General features: G+C 45.1%; 1 protein-coding gene across 1 annotated transcript; it reads left to right on the top strand.

Moving 5' to 3' along the window:
- Window positions 1-801: 801 nt before the first annotated feature.
- l3mbtl1b (L3MBTL histone methyl-lysine binding protein 1b) lies at window positions 802-11685 on the top strand. Its single transcript, XM_027001204.2, has 21 exons — window positions 802-844; window positions 2914-3029; window positions 3854-4043; window positions 4200-4383; window positions 4878-4992; window positions 5088-5139; window positions 5325-5419; window positions 5631-5735; window positions 5960-6095; window positions 6509-6600; window positions 6887-7038; window positions 7668-7744; window positions 7829-7914; window positions 8234-8344; window positions 8555-8669; window positions 9133-9232; window positions 9684-9887; window positions 9993-10051; window positions 10160-10305; window positions 10392-10454; window positions 10566-11685. Exons 2-21 carry the CDS (start codon window positions 2919-2921, stop codon window positions 10692-10694), a joined length of 2322 nt encoding a protein of 773 aa, XP_026857005.2. The 5' UTR covers window positions 802-844; window positions 2914-2918; the 3' UTR covers window positions 10695-11685.
- Window positions 11686-11963: the final 278 nt, after the last annotated feature.

The raw sequence follows: 11963 nt of genomic DNA, 5'->3' as shown, positions 1-11963 counted from the left end.
ACGAGAACCACCATCGCATTGAGCCCATGCGCCCTTTGTACTGTCCACCTATATTTGTATGCTGATGCCGCCATCTAGTGTTGGTGTACTGGTACAGCTCTCGCCTGCCTTCACAATCCACCGACTGCAGCCGTCAAAGCCATACACGTAACTGTATTTTTAAAGTTTCTGGTGCTGATTGCATAAAACCCCTGCTATACATTGCGCACAAAATTCGACAACGAAAACACTGAACAATTATGCTCTACTGATTGCTTCCACGAGGCCTGTTTTTTAATGAGCACATCTGCGACGGTGTAGCTGAACACGTGATGGTGACAGGAAACCAAAATCAGTGGATTCCCCAAAACCATTTGAGTTTAAGAGTGTTTCGCTTGGACTTGAATAACATGCAACCTTCTAGTTTAAGGTTAAGATAGATAAATAGCGCAAGCGCGGATCAGTATGTCGTTGGCATAGAATAATCCTATATATCATCAAGCGAAATAAGATAAACGTTTAGTGAAACACTAAACAGTAGAGTGCATAATCGGGGGCACAGGAGAACGCATACGTTTACATCAACCTATTCTGATAAGTAAAATGATTATTTGTGGAACAAACACAAAGTTGAGGTTCGATAGGATATTGTCGTCGGCACCGTTGCATACGAATTTTAGGTCGTATAGCACACTAAACCTGTATTCTATTAATGCATCATCTTCATGGTGCGTTATCAGTCTTCCAGCCTATTGATTGTGTTGAAGTTTATCGAGCTCCGAAGTTGGCAAGAGGCATAATACCTTGCGCATGCGCAATGCGGGCGAACCATCCAGCTCAAAATAAGAGTTAAAACAGAAACGAGGTGAGTTGCACATTTTTCTTAAAATATCGTCGTAATATCACGATTGATGAAAGCAACAATGATACCAGTGCACAGGGAAAGGTTTGTTTAGCAGTTTGCAGCCATCGTAACTATTTACAACGATGTTTAAAACGATAAAGATAAATTGAAGTGACAAGTTTATGTAGAAGAAATTAAAAGCAAGCGTTTCACGATTTTTTCTGTATTGGGCACGCTAGAGTTCGTTTGTTTGCTAATTGGTAAATGGCAACTCCTTTGAACTGTCTTTATGAATGTTTTTCTTCTTTTTACTAACATCACGAAACTGTATATTTCGCATATTGTGGTCCGCTTGCTAACATTACTAGCCCCAGCTAGTTGCAGTTGCTAGCCGGCTGTCCATTTGAATTGGACCACAGTCGGGCTTAACTAGACAGCAGAGGCTAGCCACCTTAGCCAACTTGCTAACGACATTCCGTGACAAGGGGAAAGTAAGGAGTTTGTTGGTTGAGAGAAAAACATTAAATTCCAGCAGAACAACTTATACACTTGACCTTCATATACTAATTAAAGGCTGCGCCGAATTAATTAGACCAAATAACTCCAATAATTTACATAGTTTAAACGTGTCGGCGGCCCTTTGCTATCCTCCGCCATTTTGTATCAGGCGAATGCTAATAATGGGCGCTCGTGCATTAGACTTTATTTATGGTCGGAATAAATTCCTTCAACACTTGAAATCTAGTAGCAAACATTTTGAACAAGTTTAGTGCGTCCATGGATTGTATGCAGGTGCATTGTCACTGTGTACGCAGCTAATTTGAATCGGATTTGATTTAAAATAAACGATGGGTTAAGAACGTTATTACAGTGTTACCGCCAGTATACGACTGTTAACATGCTTGAACGACTAGTTTTCTATTAGAAAACACAACTATCTGTAATATTTCCACTAACTTACCCCCAGATCTTCCTGTGTATTGCTGAACAGTAGATTTCACAAGATTCTTTTAAAACAACGTAAAGCTGAACTTGTTCATCTAACTTTTATTTTAGTCGCTTTCCCACATTTTTGCTCTGCTGAGTGCAGAAGGTTCAACAGTGAGAGTTTATTTTCGTGGGTATTTATCGCCAAAATGCATTGTAAACAATTATAAATCCATATTTTGTCCATATTTAAGTGCTTGGTGCAATCCGTACCAACGACACGAGTCGCCCCCTCGCGGAATTGCAGCGAATGACGAGACACGCGCAGGTATTTCGTAAGTGGAGTTGCGGGCGTTTCGCTGCTTGATCGCGCCTATATCCCGAGTGTCCGGCAATGTTCCTCTGAATTAAGAATAAGTTAGCTATATTTTTATAGTTTACACAAGCTTGATAGCTGATGAATTTTACTAAGACATCTGCCACTTTGTACAGTGAAGTAAGCCGATTTAACAGTAATATCGATCAATCGGCCTGTGAATACACTCGTGTAAATAGATTAGTCAACAGCAAGCTGCACATCACCTCCCCGCTGGACATTTAGATTGGCGAGGGGAGTTAGTGCGTGATGTAAAATTTCGCTGTCCAGCGTGTCTTCTAAAGCGTCGAAGCTTAGATGCTTTTCTTTTACTTCCTGTTACAGGTAAGAGTATAACGATTTCAATACATTGTCGAAAAACGAAGCTTCAAAACAATAAATCTAATATTTTAACTTTGCAGTCTCTCTAAAAGGTCTCCCGCATGCTGCAGGTTTTTAATTGTTTTTAGCGTATTTGCGTTGGTTTATAAGATCACTTATTTGCACAAGAACGTTATTTTGTGTTCTTTTGTATTGAAATCAGATCTGCATTTTTCTGAGGCTGCCAAGCCTGTGAGATTTAGAGGTTTGTAGAGTCTTCTAGGTTTGAAGAATTGTAGATCACATACAATATTAAAAACTGACTTTGAACTTTATCAAACCTAAAGTATGTTATTACAATCTGCTCATATGTGACCCAATGTACCTTTATATGTATGATGATGTATCTTTTTGTCAAGTATGTCATTTAAAGGGAAAGCAAGTTTCCAAGCTATGAAAACTGGTTCAGTCTTTATCTCTCTATCAGGAAAAATGACAGACACACCTCCCAGTGATGGCCCTGCCCCTACTGTGGAGTTTGACATGATGTCGGCGCTTGATTGGAAGGACGGCATCGCTACATTGCCTGGCAGTGACCTTAGGGTACAGCGGCTCAATTACAGACACTGTTAAACTGAACAACTGCAGGTCATTGACAACCATGCCTTCACTTGTCTTTGTTCATTGACCCTTAATTCACAAAACAGTGGGCCAGGAGTCTGTCCATAACACTGATGTTAATGGCGTTATTTGCAGAAGATGCTATTCATTGACTGTCAGTAAAGCTGGACGTAGGCGCACTGACTACTAGGGAAGAGAGAGGTAAAGTCTACGGGACGAAATCACACAGGAACAGGAAGCACGTGCAACATCGAGACGTCCAGGCCAGCTAGTCATGTCAGATCAGCACGTAGATTCTGACAGTAACCGCTCAGATGCTTATGTTTAAGAAGTACAGGCAACAGGAAATGCCATATGCATTAAATATGGGCAGTTTTGCTTTGTAAACTGCACCTGTTGATGAGTATAATATGATGATGCAGGTTATGGTCTCGTGCAGGTTATTTCCATATTTTGCCCAGTAAATGTGGACCCACAGACCTGACTGAACACGAGCATATGTCATCACATCATGGGTCTCCCTGTTCATGTGATGTATATCACACACCTGCCTTTCCTACTGTAATAGGAATTTAGTGCAGCCACTCTCATGGGTCACCTTAGGCCAGCGGGTTCCAAACTGAATCTCCACCTTTTCCTGGCCAGTTTGCAGTTGTGGTTTTATCCAGCTCCCAACGCATGTGCACCAGATAATCAGGAGCTCAGCAAACAGTATCACTCCGAATAACCCGCTGAGTACTAAGGACAGCTGCGTTCGGGTGAGTGTAAGTATCTGTTTCCTTCTCTCTCTCACTTTTTGCTTCAAGTTCCGGATGACAGAATTTGGCACTCTGGAGATCGTAACGGACCTGGAGCCTAAAGACAAAGAGGAAGAGCCAATGTGTGTGGAGGCTGAAACCACACCCCCCAACAGTACCTCCTCCCCTGAGCCCACCAACCCTTCTGAGCAGGGACTGCAGGCCCAGACGGCCAGTGAGCTGCATGCCCACACTGTGGGTGAGTACTTCAGCACAGTGGTGTTGACTTACATTCAGCACACTGAAAAAATGCATAAAAAGGCAAAGTGGACTGGGGCTGCTACGTTTGCGCTGTGAGTGTTCTCACAACACAGGAAACGGCATGATGACGTGTCTGTCTGTTTTTGTGGTGTAGCTGATTCCTCTGGGCACCAGCCACAGGTGGGCAACAGGGGCCGCGTGGTGGGCAGCCCTGGTCCCGTGGAAGGCCCCAGCGTGGAGGTGGCCAGCTGCAGCTCCTGCGGACACTCTGGTTCCCAGGAGACCTTCCTGCAGGGCAAGTTCTGCAGCCCTGTGTGCGTGCAGCCCAGCAGCGGCAGGTAAACCCACGGTCAGGAGAAGCAGATCTGTTAGTTTGGTGCCCCCACACGCGCGAACCAGGTCTGTTAACCCAGTGCCCCCCCAGACACGCCCCCTGTACATGAACCAGGCCCGTTGGTGTGACTCCGCCCACACACAGACCCTGCACATGAACCAGGCCTGTTAGCTTGACACCTCCCCTAGAATGGCACGGTAGTCGCACAGATACTGTGTGGTACGGTATAGCTGTGGTACCATTTCCAAACTGTTGTGGACCGATAATGGTAGTTATAACAGTAATGGTACGATGGTGGTTATAACAGTATTGGTACGATGGTAATTGATGGTAGCTGTAAATTCAGTGTGGTTGTTTCAGAGATGCTTTGTTCTTATAAAAACACTGCCTGGACTGGCTCTGTTGTTGACAAGGTTAAAGCTCTTAATACTGCAGTCCTATGTTGCTGACACTGTGTGTGTGTGTGTGTGTGTGTGTGTGTGTGTGTGTGACTGGCAGGTCCACTCCAGGTGACACAGGTGAAGGTGAACGTTTAGGTAAACGAGTTCGGAAGAAGAAGAAGATGTTCATGGAGTCTGATGGTGAGGAAGAGGAGAACATGGAGGAAGAGGAGGTGACACATTTATTCACACATACACACACACACACACTCACACACAGCATATTATGTGCACTATTGTACTTAATAAGCTGCCCTTTGATTTCCAGGAGAGGTTTAAAGCTTCAAAAGGCCGAAAAGCAGCCAAACTCGCCAGATTGGGTAACTGTCCAGCACACACACTCCTAGGTTGTCTTGTGATGTTCTTTGATGAGCAGAATGGAGAGTTTAAATTAAATGCATTAATAGGCCGTTTTTAAAATTGTGAACAACTTTTCAGTTAAATCACAAACAAAAGAGCAGGTGGGGGTTTGTGCTAATGTACTGATGTGATGCTGTTGCTGTAGTAACAATGCCACCTGTGAAGAAGAAAGCTTGGAGCTGGCCGGTCTATTTAGAGGAGGAGAAGGCTGTCAGTGTGCCCTTGAAACTCTTTAAAGAGGTAAGACCTTCTCACCGCAACTTTAAACTACAGTGGTGTTTGTATTTATGTCCGGAGGAGAATATTTATCTGTGTGTGTGTGTGCGTGCGTGTGTGTGCGTGCGTGTGCGTGCGTGTGCGTGCGTGCGTGCGCGTGTGTGTGTGTGCGCGCGTGTGCGTGCGTGCGTGCGCGTGTGTGTGTGTGCGCGCGTGCGCGTGCGTGTGTGTGTAGCACCAGTCCTTTCCTCAGAGCAGGAATGGGTTTAAAGTTGGAATGAAGCTGGAAGGCCTGGACCCGTGTCATCCTTCTCTTTTCTGTGTCCTTACAGTGGCAGAGGTAACAGGCTCCGAGGGTCACTGAGTGGGCGGGAGTGCAATGTAGTCGAAGGGGCTTTAATATCACTAGCTCTATGACAAGCTTATGAGCAACTGAGTTTTATAAAGTGAATGAAATAGTGAAGATTTTGTTGCTGTGATTATTGTTTTTGGTTTTATACTGTGGGTGTAGATGGCGATGTAGATGATGCGATTGTGATTTGGTTCTTGTCATCTCCCTGGCAGGTGCAGGGCTACAGGGTGAGGCTGCATTTTGATGGCTACCCTGAGTGTTACGACTTCTGGGTAAATGCAGACGCATGGGATGTAAAGCCTCCAGGGTGGTGTGAGAAGATGGGCCTCAAGCTGCTTCTGCCCAAAGGTGCAGCCTGAACCAGGCCCGCCTAGAGGGGCTGGGGGCGTGGCTGGGGCGGGTGGGGGCGGGTGAAGGGGTCTGCCTGGGGAGGAGGAGCTTAAAGCTTAGCGCTGGGTCTAGGCTTTTATAGTTACAAAACATGTGACTTCAGGCTGAGAAAAGAACTTTCCAGCAGTGGGCAGCAAAAGAATGAATAGAGAAAATAGCTTTATTATTGTTTGTTTTTGCTGTAACAATTAGATATGGCTTGTTGTGTTGTGTTGTAAACTGACCAGGTAAATACAGTGCATGCTTGAATCTGCGGTACTTGCATATAAAATTACTCAAAACCTCTGGATAGCAAGTTGTGGATTTTTCTCCTTTTTTTAAAAATACTGGATGTTGAGTTCATGCATGTGTGTTTGTGTGCTTGCTTGTAGGTTGTAGAGATGGAGAATTTAACTGGAACACGTATGTTAAGAACTGTAGAGGTCAGCTGGCACCTAAACATCTTTTTAAAAGTCTTAATACAGTAAGTAATGATGTTGCCCATGCTTTCATCTCAAGCCTGGAAATGATAGGAGCATTGATATGCATGTAGTGTAGTAGATGTTTATAGTCTGTGCTGATGTGTGTAATTGTAATGTGCTTATTGGGTGCTTGTAGTAAGTGCTGTTCATATGATATATAATATGGACAGTCATGTAAAGTGTAGTCATGTCTGATGGGTTTAGCTGGTGTTTAGTCTGTTCTGATGGGTGTGATGTGTGTTTGTAGAAAGTTCGCACTGGGCTAATGGTTGTAATGGCCTCTCTCAGTCAGTCACCCCCTCAGGATTCCGCGCTGGGATGAAACTGGAGGCCGTGGACCGCAAAAATCCATCACTCATCTGCGTAGCAACAGTTGCTGCAGTTGTGGACAACCGCCTCCTCATCCACTTCGATAACTGGGATGATACGTACGATTATTGGTATGAAAAAAGTGTAAAAGTGTGTGGATGTTTGTAGGAGTGTACCACAGACTCTCTCTCTCTCTCTCTCTCTCTCTCTCTCTCTCTCTCAGCGGGAGGGAGGGAGGGAGGGAGAGAGAGAGCAAGCACAACAAATAACACAGTCGCTTGTACATGATCCATGATGATCCATAATCAGTACACATGTGCCTGCATTTCCATTCTGGAATAAAACTACATGACACGTGACCTTAATCTAGCTGGACTGGTGACCTACCACATTAAGTCATGCATGATGATGAGATATTTAATAATCGCCTGTAAATGTTCAATTTTCTAATTACAGGATAATTTTCACATTATTTAATGTGGCATGACTTTAACAAAATTTTGATACTCAACCTGAAATAAAGTTTGATGTGCTTCATCCCCATTTCGGCAAACTAACATTAGTTTGCCAACTTATATATACAGTTTATGGTGTGTACCCGTGTGTGTGTGTGTGTGTGTGTGTGTGTGTGTGTGTGTGTGTGTGTGTGTGTGTGTGTGTGTGTGTGTGTGTGTGTGTGTGTGTGTGTGTGTGTGTGTGTGTGTGTGTGCGTGTGTGTGTGCGTGATCACACGCACATAAATCTGTGTATTTGTTACCAGGTGTGATGCCAGCAGTCCATATATTCATCCGGTTGGGTACTGTCAGGAGACGGAGTTAACACTTACCACGCCTGCTGGTGGGAGGGATGTTGTTTTTATTTCATCATTTTAGAAAATAAATGAATATTGTATCCCTAATGTTTAGTGTTTGTGTGTCTCAGAGTACAAACACCCAAAAAGTTTCTCCTGGGAGAAATATCTGGAAGAGACTGGAAGCCAGGCCGCACCTGCTAGAGCCTTCAAACAGGTGACCATTAATGAGCATGCTCAAAGCATTGCACCATGGGAGCTTTAGCCAAATAGAAAACAAAAATAAGCACCAGTAATGTCATAAAGCAATGTGCATTATTATAATGTATGTACTTGTTGATAAAACCTTTTGCTGCTGTTCTTTTTTCTTTTCGATTAATCCCAGTAATGTTTCAGGTATGTGTGTGCGTGCTAACTAACTGTTTGTGTGTAGTACCTGGTTTTGTGTGTATATCTGAGAGTGTGTGTGTGTGTGTGTGTGTGTGTGTGTGGTGCCTTGGGCTAACTCTGCTCTGACCTCTGTGGCCCCTGCTCAGAGACCCCCCCATGGCTTCCAGGTGGGGATGAAACTGGAGGCAGTGGATAAGAGAAACGCAGTGCTGATCCGCGTCGCCAGCATCGCAGACACGGATGACCACAGGGTCAAGGTCCAAAAGCCGGCGTTATTCCTCTCTGAGCTTCCATACTAGAAAAACTCAGTCCTGAAAGGCAGATGTGTGCTGTGTGCAGATGTTAAGATTAACTTTATCAATGCCAGGAAGGATAACTTCAGGAAAATTAAAAAGGTAGATACGGTGATGGTCATAGTGACTGTGCTAAACATTAACTGTGTGTGTGTGTGTGTGGATGTTTTTCAGGTCCATTTTGATGGCTGGAGTGATGAATATGATTACTGGCTGGATGCTGATAGCAGTGACCTGCATCCTATGGGATGGTGCCAAAAAACTGGCCACCCTCTACAGCACCCCAACGGTAAAACACATGCACGTCCACACACTTACATACTTGCTTATGGGTAGACTGTAGGGAGGCCACCAAAAAGCGTACTTGACGCTTCTGGATTTTAATGGCATGAGATGAGATGAGAGGCGACAGCCACCTTGAGCACAGGACAGACCACCAACCAACCCTGGACACACACACACATACTTACACACAGGTCACATTCATACAGGACAATTTAGAGTGTCCAGAAAACACAACTGATTCTTACACTTGCTCATTTTTCTTGTCTCCAACACATCATGGTGTGTCAGTAAACTGACAGTTCACTTGCTGCCTGATATATCCCGACCTTTGAGAGGTGCCACTGTAGCAAGATAATCCATGCTGTTCACTTCACCTGTCAGTGGTTTTAATGTTGTGACTGATGGGTAGTGCTAACTGCAGGCGTGTGTGTGTGGATGTGGTGCTAACTGAAGGCTCTTGTGTGTAGACTCCAGTGATTCCCCAGCCGTCCCGAGTCAAGGCTGTCCTACCCCTGGATGCAACGGTGTCGGACACATCAAAGGCCCCCGTTATGGAACACACTACACGTTAGTAACCCACATGCAGTGGCATGGAAACATGCTGTACACCTCACACTGGGGGTGCCAGGTTACCTACATTATAATGAAGCTTCAAAGACACGGAGTAATTAAAAACCTTAATCTAAATTAACCAGTTCTGTCTGGTAACTTTGAAACGAGAGCTTGAGTTAAATGGCGCCCTCTTGTGTTCATCCAGTGGAATGTTTTCTAGATGATGGGCCATTAAATCTGAAATGGCAGTTCTGTTCAGCACTAACAAAACTAGCAGCATTATTCAACATGCATTAATTATCTAAATTCAGGATGAATTATTATTTGGACTTAATGAACCATGGTTAGTCATGAACGTTAATGACACACTGTAGTTCACTGTTCCAGAGCCGAGTAAAAGGAACAGGTAAAAAACATAAAAACCACACCCCATCTCACTACTCCTCTCCTGTCCTCGTTCCGCCAGGGCGCTGAGCTGTCCGTACTCCGAGCTGAATCTGAATAAGGACGGCCTGTTGCCAGACAGGCTGAGCGGTGAGAGGCCGATCACTCTGAGTGGTCCTCCACGACACCGCCGCACGGAGTCTCTCACCCAGACCGCTGCGCCCACGCCCCCAGCCAACAGCCTGGAACCAGCCGCCGATGCCGCAGAGCCCTCCCCTGCAGCCAGGTCAGCGTGGCCCCATAGTATACCCGAGGGGGCGGGGGCGGGTTGCGGGGGCGAGGTACCTGTGTCTGGGGGATCTGACACCCTGTCTTTGTTGGCATGTTCCAGAGTAACAGCTACCAAATGCCTGAAGACCCAGCAGGTGAAAAGAGAGGGAAATGGAAAAGGTATGCAGAACAGCCGCGTCACCGGCACGCCTCAGACACGCCCCTTGCTGGAGGATAACCACCTGGTGTGTGTGTGTGTGTGTGTGTGTGTGTGTGTGTGTGTTTCAGACTGTCTGCAGCAGTTCCTGCACGAGTCTGTGTTCTGTGGCTGGGAGCCGCCCCGGATCCAGCACTGCTGGGAGAGACATGGCAAGCTGCTGCCCGAAGCCCTTGGCCTTAACGCCAAGACTGTGGCCAAGTGGAGCACAGAGGAGGTACACACACAAGCGCGCACACACACACGACTGCAGTGCATGGGGGAGATCACTGAATGATGTTTCTTTGTGCTCTGTTTTGCCAGGTCGCATGTTTTGTGCGCAGGCTGCCGGGCTGCAGGGATCATGCGACTGTTTTCAGGAATGAGGTACAGAGAACTTTGGGCTGAGTAAAGCCCAGACCGATGAAGCAGAGTTGATGTTGTAGGTCTGTGGCAGTAATGGTTTGACTCAGTCTCCCTCTGTTGTTGTTCATGCAGCAAATTGACGGCGAGGCCTTCCTGCTCCTCACCCAGTCCGACATTGTGAAGATCCTGAGCATTAAGCTGGGCCCTGCTCTTAAAATCTACAACTGCATTCTGATGTTGAAGAGTGCCGACGAGGAGTAGCCCCGCCCCCTGTCAACAGTGGTGGTAACGAATAGCCCTGCCCCCTCTGAAGAGTGCGGATGATGAGCACTGCCCCTTTTTGAAGAGTGTGATGAATAGCCACCTCCCCTTTGACATGGATGAAGTGTAGCCCTGCCCTCTGCGAAGAGTGCAGATGAGGAGCAGCTCTGCCCCCTGATGACCAATGACAACCTAGTTTGACTTTTCTTGCATCTTTTCCCAGCTATATGCAATCCTTAGAGTAGTGCTGGTGGGATGTGACAATTAATTCAAGAAGTTGAAGGGTCTAGCTGGTGAAAGGTGGGGTTCTTGTGCCCACCCTGGTTTACAGTGATCAGACTCCTCCGTTCAAGCTTCCCATTCACCCCTACGTACGCTTAAGTGTTCCGAGCTACACTTTTGGCCCTTTAATTCTCATTTTATTTATTTCCTATTTTACCCAGTAATTCGGTTCAGATTAACAGTTTAGACTGTAGAACGCATGGAACCCGGTTCCTAAAGAGCTGTAACATCTGCTGATTGTCAGTACTATTTATGATTTTATGGTTATTAAACGTGTGATTAACTGGAGTTGAAAGCGTGAACAAATTCCACAGTGGTGGAATTTTTTACTTGAAATGTACAAAGTGATTTTTAAAATGATGCAAAAACGGAGTCCTTTGTATATGAACATGTCACACCCAGAATGGACAAATGTAAGACCACTAGGGTGAGATGAAAGTGTGCGTGTGTGCGTGTGAGTGTGTGTGTGTGTGTTTTGCATCAGGGAATCTTTTAGTTTGGGCAAATCTTACAATGAATGTCTTGTGTGTATTGGTATGAAAATTGCGCTTTGTGGAAACTATAAAATTTGTAAAATGATGTACAGTGAATTCCTTCATGTGCTAAGAATGTTCTACTGACGGTGTATGTGTGTGTACAGAACAAAACTTGGAGAGATGTAAGCTGCAGTTCTGAAGAATCTGAGTTAATAGAATAAACTCTTGTTACATCCTGCGATGAGCCAGTCTGCCTTGGTTTTTTGTGCAGCTGACCTGTGTATGTTTGAATAAGAGATGGCATGCGTGATTCAAGAGCTTTTTTAAAAGGCAGCCTTCTGTGAAACAGACTAAACATTTGATTAAAGTATTTGTGAGTCACTTCTATACTGCATGATAACTGATGTGACAGCAGAATTTTAGCCCATTACATCATTCCATTGTGGGGTTTTTTTCTGAATGCATTGACCACACAGCTTCAGAAAAACTGGGATTATTTAGCCTAATATTT

The sequence above is a fragment of the Electrophorus electricus genome, chromosome 5 (assembly GCF_013358815.1).
Source record: "Electrophorus electricus isolate fEleEle1 chromosome 5, fEleEle1.pri, whole genome shotgun sequence".
NCBI lineage: Eukaryota > Metazoa > Chordata > Actinopteri > Gymnotiformes > Gymnotidae > Electrophorus > Electrophorus electricus.
This window is presented reverse-complemented; position numbering and strand designations above follow the sequence as displayed.